Raw genomic sequence first — 19298 nt, 5'->3', positions numbered from 1 at the left:
TTTCAAGGTGAGCTTGGCTGCCTTCGCCGTGGCTGGCCAGCTACTTGTCCCTGCCTCCGCAACAAGTATTAAGAGCAGATCTCCACTGCTGTTTCTGAAGGGCAGTTTTTCCAATGTGCTGCAAAAGTCTGTGGAAAAGACCACCTGCTCCTGCTTGAGCCGATGTCCAGCTTCCAACGGGGGACAGCCAAATGCTTCTTGATGATTGCGCCCACGCAGTTAAAACGTTCCTACCACGAGGGGAGCTTAAGCGATTTTTCCACCAGCTCTTCTGCTGCAGGAGTGGAACCCGGTGAAAATAATCTAGCCCCTTGCTCATCCTCTCCATCACTGATTGTTGATTCAGTGCCACCAAGTGTTTGTCGACTCTTAGAGACCATGTAGATTTTCTCCATGACGATCTGTCCCCAACCTGGTCCTTCAGGTCTTCCAACGGTGCCCCCTCACCACTGTCACTGAGTCCATTCCTCTTGCTATGGTCATCCTCTTCTTCCTTCCACCTTTCTCAGCATTAAAGCCTCCTCAGGAGCTGGTCTCTGCATTGAATGGATGACTGATTGCTTGATTATGCCCCATCACATTGGTGTGAACTCTTAACAACCACACAAATCAATGTTCTTCAGGATGGTCTATCCCCAACCTCATCCTTCAGGTCTTCGAACGGTGCCCACCTCGCCACTGTCACCGAGTCCATCCCCCTTGCAGATGGTGGCCCTCCTCTTCTCTTTCCTTCCACCTCTCCCAGCATTATGGACTCTTGGAGGGAGCTGGGTCTTTAGATTGATTGATTGATTGATTATATGCTATCAACTCAATGTAGACTTCTAGCAGCCACAAGGATAGATTTTCTCCATGATGATTGGTCTCTAACCTGGTCTTCCAATGGTTTACCCATCACCACTGTAATTCAGTCCATCCCCCTTGCCTCTGGCCGTCCTCCTCTTCTCTTTCCTTCCACCTCTCCCTGCATTATGGACTTCTCAGAGGAGCTGGGTCTTTGCACTGATTGACTGATTGATTGATCAGTTGATTATGTGCCATCAAGTTGGGGTCAACTGCTAGTGACCACTTACTGTAGTTAGACCTTCTCCAGGGTATCTGTCCCTAACTTGGTCCTTCAGATCTTCCAATGGTGCCCCCACCACCACCGTAACTGAGTCCACCCCACCTCCTGCTGGTCCTCCTCTTCTTCTCTTTTCTTCCACCTTTCCCAGCATCAGAGCCTTCTCCAGAGAGCAGGGTCTTCGCACCATGTGTCCAAAAGATGGAAATTGCAGTATTTGGTCTGAGTGGTCCAACTGTGAAGGAAAATGGCACATTGGTGTCTTTTGCTTTGTTCATGAATAGTTGCATTCACACAGCACTAGACTCCTTTTCTGGGTCCACACAGCACACTGAGCCATAAACCAGCCAACCAGCTGAAGTTGCCCAACATGCAAAGTCAGGAAAAAATAAATAAATAAACAGGCTAATACTAAGCTCAGCATCTTGGATAAATGCAGCACACGCTGACCTGGTTAAGTGTGTTGTGTGAACACAGCTGATAAGTGGCACTTCCCTCCTGCCACCCCCAAAATCTGGGATGGGGTGAGAAAAGAAGAAGCTGGCTTTCCATTTCTGAGCTTTGAATTATAGTAAAATAAGGGAAACACCAAGGTTTTTCTATGGCTTTTAAGTGTTCAGCGCTTGACACACATTATCTAAGTGTAATGCTAACCACAGTCTGGAAGGTATACCAATAATTTGATCTCCATCTTAGAGGAGGTTGAGAGAGTTGTTTACACCAAAGGAATCCATAACAAAAGCAAGATTTAGGATAGTTGAGAAGACAGTACCGAGCTATAATTCTGCTTATTTCCTTCTGGTGGCTGGAGTGAAGTGGTAAAAAACACAGATCTTTGTGAAGACATTGACCGGCAAGACCATCGCCCTGGAGGTGGAGCCAAGTGACACCATTGAGAATGTGAAGGCCAAGATCCAGGACGAAGAAGGCATTCCCCTGATCAGCAGAGGCTGATCTTCGCTGGCAAGCAGCTGGAAGGTGGCCGCACCCTTTCTTCCCCCAGATATAAGGCTGGCTCCCTCCTTGCTCCTTTTCCAGAAGGCCCTGAAGACACGGTTCTTTCAGCGGGCCTGGGGACGCCAGGTTGCTTCGGAGACAATCAAATGGCTGATATGAATAGGTTTGCTGCCACTGGGGGTGTCTGTTGTGTTTTTGTGGTTTTTAATTCTGTAAGCCTCCTGGAGTACACCTTGTGTGAGTTGGGTGGCCTTATAAATCGGTTTAATAAATACATAATTACTAAATAAGATTTAAACCAGAGTCTTCCTGATCTGCACACAGTTGGTTAAGTCTCTGCTTCGAATGAGAACAGCACAGGAGGAATGTAACTTGTGAAGAACTTTGGCCCTGAAGTGTGTCCCTGGGTGTGTGCAATACTCTCCCAGTCTCCCCACTCAATGCAGAACCATTTCCACGTGCCCAGGTTTTGATACAGGTTTTGCTTTTCCTTCTTTTATTACATGTCTCTCCGAGAAACTTAAGGCCCTGGGCTGGTTCATCCCTTCTTCAAGAGAAGATTCTTCAAACTCACCAACTTCAAACTCACCCACTCCTATTGATCCAGGTGGGGATGAACAGCATGGAGAGACCTTGATTGGCTCTCCGGAGACTTTGATGTCCTGGGCAGGAAGGAGGAGAAACTGGGCACACAGGTAGATTTTTTATCAGTCCTTCCAGTTGAGTGTCATGTGCTGGACAAGGAAACAGGATTATGGAAGTCAACCACTGGCTATGCTGATGGTGCTACCAAGAAGGGTTTGGATTCCGCAACAGCCATCTCTTTTACTGTCATGATGGTTACATCTCTCAAGGACTGGGAAGGATGTTTTGGGTAGGGGCTTCTCCAATGGGAGCCAAAATGGGAGGATGGTAGAAGACCAACGGTGACTTGTAGCCAAGGATTGGGGTCAGGAAAATCCGAAGACAAAGGAGAAGTAGGAGGCCACAAATGATTGAGTTTCTCAGGAAGCTACAGTGAAGAATCAGGAGGACTCTCAGTTCCTATACCAGATGTTTCTACACCCATGCGCAGAATATGGGGAACCAGCAGGGAGAACTTGAAGTCCTACCACAGGAGGTCCAAGAGGATGTCATGGCAACGATTAGCCCATAGCACTGGAGGGCTGCAATCTGTTAAAAAAACTTGACAGGTAGGGAGGGAACGTTGTGGTGTACATAAAGCATTTCCTATGACATTCTCCTGAATAAAATGGTACCCAGGGTGCCAGACAAGATATCTTTTCGGTGGATTCCTAACTGGATTGGATTTCAACCAGTAGGTTGGACTGGACGGCCTCTGGGATCCCTTCCAGATCACTGCTTCTGGTTCTTTAGCACATATTCACAACAGCCCTGTCAGAGAGCTTAATCAAGAGAGCTTAAACCAAAGTCATCCATTACCCAAGGGGACGGAAGGCTTTATAATGATTCTTGATGGGCAAGATCATTCAGCACATTAAAGCCTCCACAGTATGAGATTAATCATATAGGATCAATTTTGAAAAATAGAGATATAACTGAATACATGCAAAGTCACTACAAAATCAATTTTCAAAATGTGAACTTGAGTCTTGATTCTTAGGCTGACATTGAGGCCCCCTGAAGGATTTTCAGAAAACCATAATTACGATTATGATGGTGATGGTGATCATGATTATTTGCTTTGAGGGAAATTGATTGGCAATTTTAATTCTAGGTTGTAGCTTTCTTCATGCTGCAGAAACAGCCATCCTGGAGGACGTGAAATTGGTTAGCCTCCATGCATGTGTTCCAGATTCAGGAGTGAAATTCTAGCATAAATAGCTTTCTCAAAGTCCAAAATGTAGATTTGTCCCATCTCCCATTCACCCTATCTGAATTGGTGACCATCAGTACATCTTGCAGGGGTGAGTTCCCCAGTTTAGCCGTGTGCCAGGCAGCACTTTTTGCCCATCCTGAGATCTGTACAGAGAGACGAGGCCTCAGAACGTCCAATCACAGCTCCACCAGCCGTGTGGACCTCTGCTTCCAGGGAGTTCCAGGTTGAATTAATTTAATTTAATTTAATTTAATTTAATTTATTCAATTCAGTGTAGACACCCCCTGACTCTGAGTGGTGAGCAATAAAACCAAACAAAATAGGAATAAGGCAGGGAATATACTTACTGCAGTTGCTTGGCTGAGATGGACATGAAGGAGAAGGAGAAGAAGAAGGAGGGGTGGTGGAGAAAAAGTAGGAGAAATAGTTGTGGTGAAGAAGAAGGAGAAGAGGAAGAAGAGGAGGAGGAGGAGGAAGAGCCACTTTCCCTTTGCATTGCCACAGATTTTTTTTAGAAATTTCCAGGCTGCTAAAGAAGGGAACCAGCTGCAGATAGTCCAGTGGACCGATGCAGGAAAGGAGAGACGGGCTCCCAGTGCCGCAAAGAACATTTTAAAGCAAGCGTGACCGGCATTGACCTTCCTGGGGGAGGCAGAGAAAAGACACCAGGCCTGTTCTCCCCTGGGCATTTCTAATGATAGCTGCTCCATCTGGCCTGTTGCTTAAAAAAAGAGCCGTGGGGAGGAAGGCTTTACTTTGGAATTGCTTGGCCTCACAATCGCAGGCCCTGGAAATAATCCTCCCCTTTGGCGGGCCCAGAAGGAAGATGAGCCCAGAACAGACACACTTTCTACCTGCACGACTGTCCTAAAGGGTGAATCACAGGAGGAGCAAGGTGTTTAGGACACCACCTGGTGAAAGAGCCTTTGGACACTTGGCGCGATGACTGACATGTCAAGGTGGCTTCAAAATACATCCCTGAAAAAAGCAAGCATGTTATTCGGTCTGGCAGCTGCCCTGAGGACCAGGAACTTGTTTTTCTTCCACCATAAAGTAAAGAGCAGATTATCTCCGAACCCTGGGCTCTGTCTCCAGGGCTGGGGGTGCGGTGTGCTTGGGAGGAGAACCCCAGAGTTTTGTTCTAGATAAGAAAGGGCTTGGAGAGGGGATGATCTGGCGTCCGGGAAAGGTTGGGGAGATTTTTAGTAGAGACTGCCAAAATAAGTTCATGGCAGTGTAGTGAAAGACTGCTTCAATCGTTCTTGTGGCTGTCGAAAGGCTGGAGCCTGGATATTTCACAAAGGGACACTGTGTATGTGGCTGGGGGTCAAAAATATGTTGGGGAGTTTCAGTTAATTCCAAGACACATAAACAAACATGTAATGTACAGTCATGTATAGTATAAAGAGCATTTAAAGCCTGCCTGCCTGCCTGCCTGCCTGCCTGCCTGCCTGCCTGCCTGCCTGCCTGCCTGCCTGCCTGCCTGCCTTCCTTCCTTCCTTAGTATTTTCTTGTCTGTACATGTTGCATGAACTCGGCACCCTGTTAAGCCATAGCGGGTGCATTCAGGTAACATACTTAACCTAGTTCCTGAACTATTTATTTATTTATTTTTCAAATTTCTGTCGCCACCCATCTCCCCCAAAAAGGGAGCTGAGACCACACAGTGAACCATAAATGGGCTGGATTCACACACACAAACACACACACCTAACCAAGGTTAGCCCACACTTAGTTAGCACGTTGTCCAAGTGCAGTGGCTTTTATCTGACTTGGAGCAGCACGGTGCTATGAACTCAGCCTGTCCATTTTAGTTATTTGAGCATAGCATGTTGTATGAAGCCAGCAGTGGTGTCCTGTTAACCTGGATTTAGGATTTAGTGCGCTGCATGATCCCAACCGGGGACAGCCTTGTGCCTGGCTGAACTGTGCTGGGTCTCACCAAGAAGTGACCCTAGTTGGGTCAGGAAGCAGGATTGGGGTCTGTGGCCTCCCCGGGATTCCCCCCTTCCTGTTTCCTGACGGATTCCGCGCGCAGACCCGGGGCCCTTGGCTCTCATCCCCATTTCCCCAGGATGCAAAACCCGTGTGCAAAGGCTGCCGTGTGCGTGCCTGACTCGGTGGACCTGTTTTTGGGTGCGGAGAAGACCCAGCACTCCTCATCCGGACAGTCAGCACGGCCCGCTCCTCTCGAGGAACGAGGAATGAACGGGCTGCATGTTCATGTAACTCTTAAGCGGCTGGCTGGCGGATTACCGCTTCCCAAAGCTGAGAGAAGCATTTTCTGTTTATCCCACATTTGGCTTTGTCATGCACCGGGGTCATAAAGCACATTCCTTCCTTGCTGCTCTGCTGTGTGGAAGAATTTCAGAGTCACGAGTTGGGAAGCTTGGAGCAATTAGTCATCGCTTTATTTCTATTTCGGCTCCTTACTTCTAATATGGCACAGCTGTCCCTGCGGATGTTGCTCCCTTATTTTGACTTCTAACCCTGAAGGTTCAAGGAGGCAACGTTTCCAGTTCATTCCATTTTCAGTGTGGTTTGATTTGAACCCAGCGTGTGCTCCAAGGAGAACTGGTTTGCAAATTCTGAGACGGACGCCTTCTGCCTGGAAAGTAGGATGAATTTTTCTCAAAGTCGGGCTTAACTTTCAGCTGATGAGCTGAGGGAGTTCGCTTTAACTCAATTACAGATGAGTTGTCTGTAACTAACCAGGAAAGAAATCTTGGGGGGACAGTGGGGGTGCCCATGGAGGCCTCGTGCTGCCAACAGGCTAGGAATTTTAATTGCCCCCCCCCCATATTCAAGAAACGTGTCTTGGGGAGGCCGTATTGTGGCCATCGCGGCCCCGTCGTTCCCCTTCCCTCCAGAAGGGACATCATAGAAAGGGGACGGAGCCGTTCGGCCGCATCCATTGGCTGGCCAAAAGATTGCTACTCAGATACGCATATCCCTCCTTGTTCCCTTCCCTTTTGCACCGTATCTGTGCGTTCGTGGCAGGGCCTGGCTCCTCCGCTCCGCTCCTATGGATGCAGAGCTCTGGAAACGGGCACATTGCAAGGGGTCGATGAGAGTCGCCATCGGTGTAACGGATCCGGGCGAGCCACAGCCGAGGCAGCGGTGCCACGTGGAGCTGGGAATGTGAGCCAGACTCACTGCTGCTGCCCGCACCGGAGCCGGATGCATGGCGCTTTCAGGGTCCACAATGCCAGACTCTATTGGGTAGCGCAGCTTAATTGCAGAGAAATATTATGCTCTTCGAACAGCGCCTTTGTGAAGCAAGGTCTGTGATTCACTGTCTGGAACAGCGGGGGCCTAATATTCCCACCGCCCATCAGAGTGCCAGTGCAGACACTCCATCTTGAACTGATGATGCTCTCAACCAACCTGAAATCACCAAGGCGACTAATACGTTCCGGGCACGCACCCCGGTTGGCAAATCCTGGAATCCTTTCTCGCAGACAGAAGGTGGAGGAACGGTGTCTTTTCATAAGATTCCCCCACAGGGGCTGATTTTTTAAATGTATTCCTTTTTTGAAATTGCCTCTCTTCCCTTCAAGGGGAAACTTCTGGGAAAGGTGAAGAGCATTTACTAGCTACTCTTGAGCATTTGGCCAGGACAGCCACATCTGTCCATCCGTGTACACAGCCTCCATGGGCGACAAAGCAGAGTTGCAGAAACCTCTAACTTACATTCTCTGTTACTGTTCGAGATTTAACAAGGGAAATATTGTAAGGCTGGGCTGAGAAGCTAAGCTGGTCCAGGCCTGGCTAGAACACGGATGGGGGCCTCCTTGAATTCCAGCCCTGGAAGATAAGAGAGAAACAGTAAGCATCCAGAAGAAGGCAATGTCAAACCACTTATGTCCTGTTGCCAGGAAAGCTTCATGGCTGCATCCGTGAAGTCACAGGGAATCAAGTTTGACTCGGAGAATCATGGACACCTAGGGTTGGAAGGGAGACCTCGGAGATCTTCTAGTCCACCCCCAGCTGGGACAGGCGTTTCCAGACCATCCCAGACAAATCTCTGTCCCACCTTTGCTTTGAAACCTCTACTGATGGAGCACTCATGGCTCCCGAAAGCAGGCTGTTCCGCCGCTTAACAGCTCCCACAATCAGGAAATTCTTACTTATTTCGAGTTAGCATCTCCCTCTGTAAAGCTTCCACCTACTGGCTTTATCCTACCTTTGGGCACTACAGAGAATAAATCCACCCCCTCTTCCCTGGGACAGCCCTTCAAGTATGGAAAGGCTGTTCTGACATCCCTCCTCCGCCTTGTCCTCCTTCAGCTAGAAGACCCAAGTCTTGTAAATGTTCTTCAGGGGATTTTTAGCCTCCAGTGACTGAAGGGAGCTATTTTCAAAGTGTACCATCCCTCAAGAGCAGAACAGCTGGCCCAAAGTCCACTAATTTGTATAGGAAACCCTCCGTTATTTCCTCTTCCTTCTAAAGTAGTGTTTTGGCAACTTTAAGATGCGTGGACTTCAACTCCCAGAATTCCCCAGCCAGCTAAGCTAAGCTGGCTAGGGAATTCTGGGAGTTGAAGTCCACGCATCTTAAAGTTGCCAAGGTTGAAAAACACTGTTCTAAAGGATGCAGGGCTCACTCATCCCATGCTGGATCCGGGCCAGTATACCAAGGTTGCATTCGGAAAGGGGACCATATTTGCCAGGTCAAGCAAAGTCCTGGAAAACACAAACGCGGAGCATGTTAGGACTTGATTATGGGTAATCCTGGTTAGATTTTTGGTTGCTTAGTGTGATGACGATGGAGAAGAAGAATTGGGCAGACCTAACCCATTTCAGTTAGTTTAGTTCTGCAAGCCCAGAAAAGGGGTTAACTTGGTGGTCTAGTTAAGTGGGTTTCATTGAAGAATTTTGTTTGGCTGTGCTTTTTTTAAATTTTGTTCATTGTCAGATGTGAGATGGTTCTTTTAGTAGTAGTTGTGTGTTGTGTGTTTTGTTGGTGTGCATGTGTGTGTGAGAGAGCGTTTTGTCATGTAGAGACACAAGCAGTAAAATAAGGAAGGAAGGAAGGATGGATTTTATTTCCAACAGTGGTTATTTGACTACTTCGCTTTCAAATTTGGTCCGGTCATAAATGTGTGTAAATTTTTAATACGGGAGCATCAAATGTTTATTCATAGAAATTTACATTCATATATAAGCAGTTCCTTTTGGTAGGTAAGCAACGTTATGCAAAATGCAGAAAAAAGAATGAGAAACAGTAGGCAAAAAAGTGTTTAGTCAGAAGAGAAGAAAAAAGGCAATTTTGTTAAATCTGGTTTGTACCAACTGCATTCTGTATACCTCTCCATATCTTTCGTTCTTTGCAAACCATCATTCCTTCCCCAACATCACCCTTCCTTCCCTCCCTCCCCCCCCCCCCCCATGGATTCAGGTATTTATCTGGAAATCGCACTAGTCTTCCTTTTAGGCAGAACCCAGCAGGCTGGCTTGGATTTTTATTAAGGGGCAGCTGAAAAAAGCACATTGGCAGCTCATGGACCATCACCTGGCGAGACTAACCAAGTGCATGGCCTGATGCCATGAACTGGGATAAACGTGGCCTGATGCCATGAACTGGGATAAACGTGGCCTGATGCCATGAACTGGGATTTGGACAGGAGGATAAAATGGGGGTCCCCTCCCCCCCCTTTTTAATCCTCCTGCCCAAATCCCAGTTCAAAAGTGAAGCTAAGGGCTGAGGAATTGGGACCCATTAACAATATTCTCTGCATTTTGCTTCTCTCTACGCAGCTTGGAGGCAAAATAAAGGGAGAATCTTACCAGGGCTGGGTAGGTTTGCACATCCTGTTCCCACAATCTTGCAACACCCTCTGCATTCAAGGCATGGCTTGAAATCCACCATGCAAAACAAAAAAACTGAATTCACACAACATGTTTAGCCAGCTCACTTGCAATCCCTGTGGCTGTTTTTGCACAATAGGCTCAACTAGGTTCGTTTTCACTGAATCTACTGATACCAGCATGTAGTTTGTGGTTTTCTGTGTGGCGTGTTTATAAAGCATGGGTTAAATCAGTAACCAGGTTAAGCATGTTGTGAGAAGGCAGCCAAGCTGGTGTGGATCATTTGGGGAGCTGAATCGTGGGCATCACCCTTTATCCTTTTTAGTCCAATCTGTGGTTTTATGTTCTTAATCGTTTTTACTGGTTTTGGGGTTTGTGCACCAGCCAGGGTCCGTCAGAGTTGGGCGTCTACAACAAATTGAAATAAAATAAAAATAAATATCCTGTTTTAATGCCAGTGTGGAAGAACTTCGGGCAAGAAATGAAACAAATGAAGGAACTGCACAAAATGAGAGCATTGCTTCTTTCCTTCCATACTGCATAATTTCTTTCCTCCTTTTCCTGAGCCATTTGTAAAAAACACTGATCCTTTTTTTTCCAAAGGGAGAGAAAAGAATGGATTCATCCAGCCCCCAGATCTTCCTGATGGAGATTTTGCATTGTTGCCCCAGAGAGAAAGGGGCAGGTCCTTTGTGTGCTGACATATTCCTCTGTACCCATTTTATCTAAAAAAAACCCCGAATAATTGTTGGCATAGGGCAATGCTTAGGATTCTCTGCAGCTTTACGGTCAAGGAAGCTGGGCTTGCCTATAACTTCCTGGGCATCCCTCCATGCCGCCCTTTCCACTGAAGACGAAACCTGCTCTTGCAGGACTGTGCCGATGCTGTCCCAAAACCTCTGGCGCTCTGTGTGATGGATTTTGCGGGTGCTGGGTGAAAGGTTCACAGCCAGGCAGACCCACTCTTTGTTTTCTGGTCTTTTGTGTCCAGGTGATTTCCCACCACCCCCACCACCGCCCCCTCCGCTTCCCCCTTCGGCAGACCATCAGGGCAACTTCCCGTCACCCACAGGGTCCTTCCTGCCACCTCCACCTCCTCCAGATGAAGCTCTGTTCAACGTTCAGGTAAGAAGGCTGAGTTCTGCGATCTGCTCCCAGTCAGTTTTGATTGGTGCAGGTGATAAGACAAGTCAAATAAAAATAAAATTATGCCGGGTCTTCTTCTTGGTGCCAAGTGGAAGTCTCTGACCCTTGTGGGGAGCCACGTGGGGGGATGCCCATCTAGAAGGCATCGTTTATGTGTAAAAAGAAGATTTTATGGCTCACGGATGGGCAACAGGTTGCGTTTGGACTGCAGAAAGAATTTCTGATTGGGAAAAGCTGATCCGGAGTGGAAGAGGCACCTTCAGAGGCCTGGAGCCTCCTTGCTGGAGGAGTTTAAGCAGAGGCTGAGTGGCCGTCTGCGAAGGATGCTCTAGTGGTGGATTCCCGCTCTGGGAAGGGGGTTGGAATAGATGATCTCCAAGATCCCAACTGACATTCTGTGATTCTGTAAGACAAGGCTGCTGGGGGCTGTGATAGCTGTCCTCAAGTATCTGAAGGGCCATCATGGAGAAGACAGGGCAGCATAGTTCAGAGTTCTTTGAGAGGACGGGAGAAGAAGAAAGGGGTCTAAAATACAAGGAAGGAGATTTCAGCTGGACCTCGGGAAGAAGGTAAGAGTCGGAGGAGGCCGGCTAAGATTATCGAAGGGCTGTGAGGATAGATTGTGACACCGGGGGCTTTTGAATCTGGAAAGGAGGCGAACGAGAGGGGACAGGATGGAGGTGCGCAATGGGGTGGATCAAGGGGACAAGGAGAAGCTGTTTTCCCCTTGCTGGAACCAGAGGTCACCCAGTCATGTGGAACCCTGCAAGAATCAGGACAGACCAAAGGAATTTTTTTAATGCAACACAAAATTCGGATTTGGAATTTGAGATGTGGTGTTGGCTACTGGCTTGGCTAGATTCAAAAAGGGGCGCAAACCGTAGACGTCCTGGGGACCTAGAGGTGTTAGCCTTGATGGCAGGGGGACCATTACTGGCCACTGGGAGAACTGGCGGCAGCGGTCTGATCCAGCAGGGCGTGGCTGACGTCCTTCCGCTGTATCCCGACATCCTGAAGGTGAGGGTTGTTCACGAATGGGAGGGACTTCCTTGGGAGTCTCTCTTCGGTGGAGATGCTTAAGCCGAAGCTGGCTGGCTCTGTCAGGGATGCGTTGATGGTAGATTCCTGCACTGGGGGCGAGGGGGGTGGACTAGATGATCCCCTGGGTGCCTTGCAACCCTTATATTTTGTGATCTATGAACATCCGCACCAGAGCTAATATAGTTGCTGGCAGGAAAATAAACCTGAAGTATGTGGTTGTAGATGCGAATCCCACCCTGTTTTTCATGCACTCCACATTCTAAAAGTGGTTGTTGTGAAGCCCTAGCAGTGTGAGAGGACTTTTATTTTATTTTATTTTATTTTATTTTATTTTATTTTATTTTATTTTATTTTATTATTATTTTATTATTTTATTATTTTATTATTTTATTATTTTATTATTTATTTTATTTTTCTGCGAATCAGCTTTCTGCTCAGTTGGGATGAACGGTGCTGGCCAGTGGGAGGCAATGGAGAAGCAGATAAAGTGCAGACGAACAAGGCCTTGTGCTTCTGTTTTCACCAGATTCTGCTTTGTTTTAAACTGTCAGAAGGAGATTTGAGAGCCTGTCTGGCCTGTGATGCTCCTTCCTCCCCTGTCAGAGGCAAAAAAATTGCTTGGAGGAAGTGCGAAGATTAGACAGCAGTAGATGCAAGCCGTAGACACGGCAAAATACTTGAAACTGAAACAAAGATGTAAATCATTCAGGAGATGGGAAGCACAAAACACATTTCCGGGTGAGTGAAGGCATTTTGCAGAAGCTCTAGTAGAAGCCCTGTCTTACACCAGCCATGGCTGACAACCTACAGGTAGTCCTTGCTTAACCACCGTTTAGTGACAGTTCGGACTTATGACGGTGCTGGAAAAAAACAACTTACGACCAGTCCTCACACTTACGACTTTTGCAGTGTCCCCGCAGTCATGTGATCACGGTTTGGGTGCTTGGCAACCGGTTCGCATTTATCACTGTCACAGCGTCCTGTGGTCACATGATTGCCATTTTCCACCTTCCCAGCCGGCTTCTGGCAAGCAAAATCAATGGGGAACTGTGTGACTCGCTTAACAACCACATGGTTCACTTAATGCCTGTGGCGATTTGCTTAACAACCACATGGTTTGTTTAATGCCCATGGTGATTCGCTTAACAACCGCCACAAAAAAGGTTGTAAAATCGGGTTGGATTCGCTTAATGACCACTTTGCTTAGCAACAAAATTCCAGTCTCAATTGTGGTCGTTAAGCGAGGACTACCTGTACTTAACCAGGTTCTGGCAGCCACATTTACACAACATGCTAGGTTTGGTTGCATTAACCTAGGTTTTTTTTTTTCCAGCAGCACATTCCATAAACCAGCAGCGCCTACACAAATATCATACGTCGAGTTAGTGTTGGTTGATTGAAAGCAGATTCAATTCATAACCAGTTTATGCAGTTGGAGCGTTTATTTATTGGTAGATCTATATCCCACCTTTCATTCAGAAGCGCCTCCCGTTTTTCCCCACAACGACAGTCCTGTAAAGTAGGCTGGGCTGAGCGAGAGTGGCTGGCCCAAAGTCACTTTGTGGCGAAGGGGTGTGTGTGTGTTTCTGGGTGTCCCTGGGGCCAGCTCAACAACCCCACCACCGCACACACGTTGCCGAGTCTGCGGCACGCCCGATCTCTTCCTCCGGGCCTGGTGGAGGGCAGCAAGAATTCACGCCCAGACTCCGCTGCGAGCCCCCTGGACCGTGGCCAGCTGCCGAGTGACGCTTCTCCCGGCTTCAGTTTCCGAATGTTGTTTCCACCCCGCGAACGGCGTAGAGGGCGGGCGAAGAGCCCGTTGAGGACTCACCGGGCACAGTTCATGGCATATCACTGTTTGTTACGTGGTCCTGGCCCCGAACCAGCCAGGCTCCTCTCGGCTTACAACAAGGCGAAAGGCAAGAAAGCTTCCGGGGTAAAGGGAAACAATCTTAATGAAGTATCGATTGCAATATAAATACAAATCGATTTGCAGTTATAATTGATTGCAATAGAAATAAACAAAGGAAGAGATTTAACCCACAACCGTAGGACCCCCAAGGTCCCCAAGGGGCTCATGGAGTCAAATCCAAGAATAACCGTAGTAGTTGTAAACCATCATAATGGTGGTGAACAGCCACGTCCCAGAAGCTCTCCAGAAGACAGACGTTGCTAGCCTTCAAAGGACCATTCCCAGGGATGGGGGAACCTCCTTCCTGGCGAGAAGCTGTTCCGGAGAACGGGGGCCGTGGTGGGGAAACAGCCCCTTCTCCCTTCGCCAGCAGCTTCTCCCGGGAGGACCTCCTGGGGCGGGTTTGTCTCTGTTTGGAGAAGCCAAAGCCAGCCCTGGAGGCTCCTGGGAACTGATGCAGAACCTGCAAGGTGGTCTCGTGTGATCAGAGGGACGTGCCCCAGTCGGCGACGTTTTGCGCCAGCCGCAGCCTCTGAGTGGTCTTCAGAGGCAGCCCCGTGGAGAGAGTATTGCAGAAGTCTAATTGCATGTTTGAGACATGGTAGCCAGGGCCCCCCACCCCAGGGATCTCCTCTTGAACCTTCCCCCCCCCACTGGGGGAAGCTAAACGCAGGTAGCCCTTGACTTACAACCACACTCCCGGCTGGAATTTCCATCGTAAGTTGTTGCAGTCTTAAGACGAGTCACCACATGACCGGACCTGATTTTACGACCGTTTGTATGCTGGTGGTTAAGCGAATCATGGGTCGTTAAGCAAATCCAGCTTCCTCAATAAGCTTTCTTTTGCTGGAAAACAGCAAAAAAGTCACGAAACGCAATCACGTGACCACGGGACACTGCAGCCAGTCGTGTATGTGAGCTGGCTATCGAGTGCCCCAAACGCAATCATGACCATAGGGTGTTGCGACGTTTTGCCATGCTCAGAAGTGCTTTACAGGCTGTAAAGCATCCATTCCAAGGTCATTCTAACTTCGGATTGTCATTAAATGAACGGTCGTAAGTCGAGGACTACCTGTGCTTGCATCATGCTTAGGGGAAGGTGCTGAGGCAACGTCTCTCTTGCTGTGGAGCTGTCCAAGGTCCTGATGGTGCCAGGCTCCATAGCAGCCAAACCCCTTTCTCAGTCCCGTAGCTGGCTGCCTCCAGCTCCTCAGCCAGGCGAGGACCCATGGAGCTCCCTTCCACCACCAATTCTACCTAGTTTCCAATCCATTTTTGCATTCACACACTACACTGAACTAGAAACCAATCCAACAGACTGGAGTCATGCTGCACACTCAAGCAAGCCTCTTCCCCATTTCTGTGGGGATCCTCTGGGGTGTAGCACGTACCCTGGAGCATTTAGGAGCATGTTGGGATGAGAGCAACCTAGCAACTCAGCCAGGGAAGAGTGACAGCCGATCCCCTAACCTGCTGTTCATTTGTACATGAAGGGAAGGTGTAAGCCACCCTTCACGGTAAGCTTTCGGTGGTGATGTGCCAGCTAAAAGAATACTCCCAAACGAACAAATTCCAAACTCCCAAATTCCAAGCGAGCAAACGTATTAATACAACACCAGGCAAGCGTCTCTGGCTGTCCCACCGAGCCCCAGCCCCTATATGGAGACTATGGAGACAGCAGACATGAAACATCACGCACATCCCCCCCGGTTGCGTAGATGTGCTAATATTGTGAGGGCCACTACTACAGTGATGGTGGCGGTGCCAGCAGGCAGCTTTGATTTAAAGAACAGCTTGATGCAAAGGGTGAGGAGGTGAAATGCACTGCAGGAAGGCTCGTTTCCATAGCAAGAGGAGCATCGCAGCCGGCTTTCCACGGGCCGCAGGGCTGTCTTTGTTTTGGCAAATCTCTGTGAGCCACTCTGGCGGGTCATCCGTTTCCAGGAATGGCAGATTTATCCGGTGCCAAGGCTGCCTCCCCCTCCGATTGTTTGGCGGGCCGTGTTGCCATCCCAGGCTGTGCATTCTATTGAATTGCTCATTAAACATTAATTCATGTTGCCCCGGAAGAGCGTGAGGATCGGCAGGGGTGGAAGCGGGCAAAGAATTAGGAAGTGCGGTGGTGGCCGTAATTATGGATAATGAGCTCTGAGCTGTAATTTTATTAATTAAAAAGGAAAAGAAGAGGCAGTCTTCCCAGTTTCTTGGGAGTTGCTCTCTAGCAGCCACTTGGAGGAGCTGTTTGGAACACGGAGTAGGCCTTGATCGTGATCCATATCAGTGTTTCTCAACCTTGGCCACTTTAAGATGGGTGGACTTCAACTCCCAGAATTCTTAACGACCACCACAGCATTCCCTGCCATCCCGTGATCAAAATTCAGGCACTTTGCAACCGGCTTGCACTTAACAACAGTTGCAGCGTCCTGGGGTCACGTGATCGCCATTTGTAATCTTCCCAGCTAGCTTCTGACAAGCAAAGTCAATGGCGGAAGTCGGATTAGCTTAACGACAGCAGTGATTTGCTTAACGACCATGGCCAAAAAGGTGGTAAAATTGGGTGACTCACTTAGCAACTGCCTCACTTAGCAACAGACGTTCCAGTCCCTATTGTGGTTGTAAGTTGAGGACTACCTGTATTTCCTTTAAACTAGACATGCCATAACTTTAGGGCGAGGGCTGAAAGAGCTGCTTTTCTGATCTTTGTGTCTCTCGACAACATATGCACCCACACAGTGAAAGCGAGGGGGATGACAACCCAGCTTAGCATGTGGTGCAAATGCAGCTGTTTGGTCTTCACCTGGTTCACTTGGTTAAGGGTGTTGGGTGACCTTAGCCTTCTGCAGGCTGCCCATCTCTTGCATCCTTCAAGGGCCAAGCTAGGAGCCAACCCCTGCGTTAGAAATACCTGCCAAGCTGACAGTGCTAATCTTCCAGGGAGGTGTTCCTCAACCTAGAAGGGGGCAACCACACCCTTCTTCAGGTTCTGGGATGAGTGAGGAACATCAGCCACTTCCCTAAAAGCAGATGGCAAAGACAGAGAGATGGGTCTTACTTGAGACCAATGCAAAGGTATTCCAAATTGCAGAACTTAGCCTGTGAGTAGGTATCTTATGCCCATCAGATCAACTGGTGGCTCCATGGAGCTTCTCCAAGTTCTGTCTTTCCTTGGGGAAGGAAAGTAAAAACCAGGAATCCTGTTTTTGTTCTGATCCTGAACGGATCCTACTGTTTTCATCCAGCAGCCATTGGATTCCTGCCAGACATGTGACTTTCAGCCCTCTCCCAAATTCCATTGGGAGAGGATGTGGCTTTGCCCACGTGTGAATCCTGCGGTTGAGAAGCAAAATGGTAAGGATTGGTGGAGAGCAGGGATTAAAAATTAAAAACACCCCAAATGGTTGTATAACCGAGTTGATTGGTTCTCCTCCCACCCGCTTCTCATCTTCTCTGTAGACGTGATCACGGCAGCCCTCAACTGTCAATCTCTTAAGAGTCATAGAATGGAAGGAACTTTGTGTCCAGCTGATCCAACCTTCTGCTCAGTGTAGATATCAGTTTATGAACTCCCCTACCTGAAGCTATCTGAACCTAAGTTGAAAACACCAGTGAGGCAGCGGGTCCTCAGCTACCCAGTTCTCCCAAGGTTTGGGAATCCCTAAATGTCTCTGTGTAATGAAAATGTCTCTGTGTCCAACTTTCATGCTATGTTGAACCATTTCCAAAACACCTTTGTGGATATCTCTTTCTCCCAGGTCAACTCTGGTGGCAAGACGCTGGAAGAGCGGCGCTCCAGCTTGGATGCCGAGATCGACTCCTTGACCAGCATCCTTGCAGACCTGGAAAACAGTTCGCCCTACAAGCCGAGGACTCAACAGGTTAGACGTGGGAGACCGGAAGGGGTGGGAAGCGGCCGTTGCCTCCTGTGATGGGATCCGGGCAAAGTTGGTGCTGCTGAGATGTTCCCAGATAAACCGCCTTAAACCAGCTCATACTTTAGGCACCTGCCTCCCCCAAACTATCTGTTTAGGCACAAGATGCCTTGTGTGTCTGTTGAGTCCAGGCGAGGCCTCCGTGATGCAAAGACATTCATGCCCGCCAGCCGATCTCCAGTCTGGCAGAAAATCTTAACACAGATCTTTCACAGCATAAACCCGTGCAAATATGGGCAAAATATTTAGGCTCCAAACTTGCAGGGGGAGGGTTGGAGGTGGGGGCAGAAGTCACAGCCCTTTTCTCCCTCTCTTCTGCAGCACACCATTGCAGGCCCTGTTGAACAGGAAGAGAGGCACAACCTTTCATGCTTTCTCGATAGTGCTGGATATTCGAGAGCTTTTAATGAGCTCTCGTAGCAGGAGGAGAGCCATGTCAATCTACAGTAGCCCAAAGTCAGAAGCGGTCTAGGGGCACCTGCTCAGATGCCTTTGAATAAAATGTATTAGTCTGAAAAGGTGCTGCCAGACTCCTGGTTCATGAGATCTTGGTGAAAGGGGAAAGGTCCCCTGTGCCAGCACCGAGTCACGTCTGACCCTCTGGGGGGACGCCACTTTCGCGAAGCTTTCTTGGCAGACTATAGAGCGGGGTGGTTTGCCGTTGCCTTCCCCAGGCGTCTCCTTCCCCAGCAAGCCGGGTCCTCATTTTACTGACAACCTCAGAAGGATGGAAGGCTGAGTCGACCTGAGCCGGCTACCTGAGAGAGAATCCAGCTCCCGCTGGGATCGAACCTGGCTCATGGGGAGAGTTTCGGTTGCAGTACTGCTGCCTGCCACTCTGCGCCACATGAGGCTATTCATGAGATCTTGGGGAATCAAAATAAGACAGGTGGTTTAAAAAGCATCCTCTCCCTTCCCTGTGTCCCTGCACCAGAGTCCAACTTTTCCAGGAATGAAGCACTCCTGGATTTTGCATCGCCAGGAGGGAGGTGGCCAGAGGGCCTTTGAAGCTGCTGGTTCCCCATCCATTCCAAGGGCAAGAGGCCACTGACTGTGGCCAGTCCCTGTTTCCAGTCTGGGCCCTCACCTGTGGGACGCTTTCCTTCTTGAAGAAGCAAGGAGCAGGAGGTTTCAGCCGCCAAGGTTTCAGCGCCCTGAGAAAACAAAGGGCTGCTTTTTCAGGGCACCGATTAGCAGCTGGAGGGGATTCAGAAGGAGATTGTGAGCGAACGATCTGCAAAGACCACGGTTGGGGCCACAGTCTTTGTGGGCACAGGCTGCTTGCCAGCATGCCATTGCATCAAAGCTCTTTGAGCCACGGCCGAGCCTCAAGGCCACAAAGACTTGACTCCCTCTGGCGTTTGCTGTTCCAAAGGACGAATAGCTGGCCCACCACTGCTCTGCAGCTGCCACGCATCTTTCCTTTTCTTTTTCCTAGAAACAACATATTTGCAATCTGCTGTCAGGGTAATTATCTTGAGGGCTGAAGACGTTTTAATTCGAGGATCTTGGGAAAGGGTTTGAATGGGTTGCACGGGAGGGCGGGCGAGCGCTCCCCTTGTGGAACATTTCAAAGCTTCCGACTGGTGACTGTTTGTG

The 19298-nt window shown here is 48.8% G+C and overlaps 1 protein-coding gene across 2 annotated transcripts in view; it reads left to right on the top strand.

Moving 5' to 3' along the window:
* LPP (LIM domain containing preferred translocation partner in lipoma) overlaps positions 1–19298 on the top strand; it is a 210258-nt gene that overhangs the window by 94187 nt on the left and 96773 nt on the right. For both annotated transcript variants that reach the window (XM_063306245.1, XM_063306244.1), the window contains exons 3-4: positions 10663–10796; positions 17523–17645. In XM_063306245.1, the coding sequence (XP_063162315.1) occupies positions 10663–10796; positions 17523–17645 (257 nt within the window). The remainder of the gene's footprint in view (positions 1–10662; positions 10797–17522; positions 17646–19298) is intronic.

This window comes from Candoia aspera, chromosome 6 (assembly GCF_035149785.1).
Source record: "Candoia aspera isolate rCanAsp1 chromosome 6, rCanAsp1.hap2, whole genome shotgun sequence".
Classification (NCBI taxonomy): Eukaryota; Metazoa; Chordata; class Lepidosauria; order Squamata; family Boidae; genus Candoia; species Candoia aspera.
The sequence above is the reverse complement of the archived record's forward strand: the minus strand, read 5'-3'. Positions and strand labels throughout refer to the sequence as shown.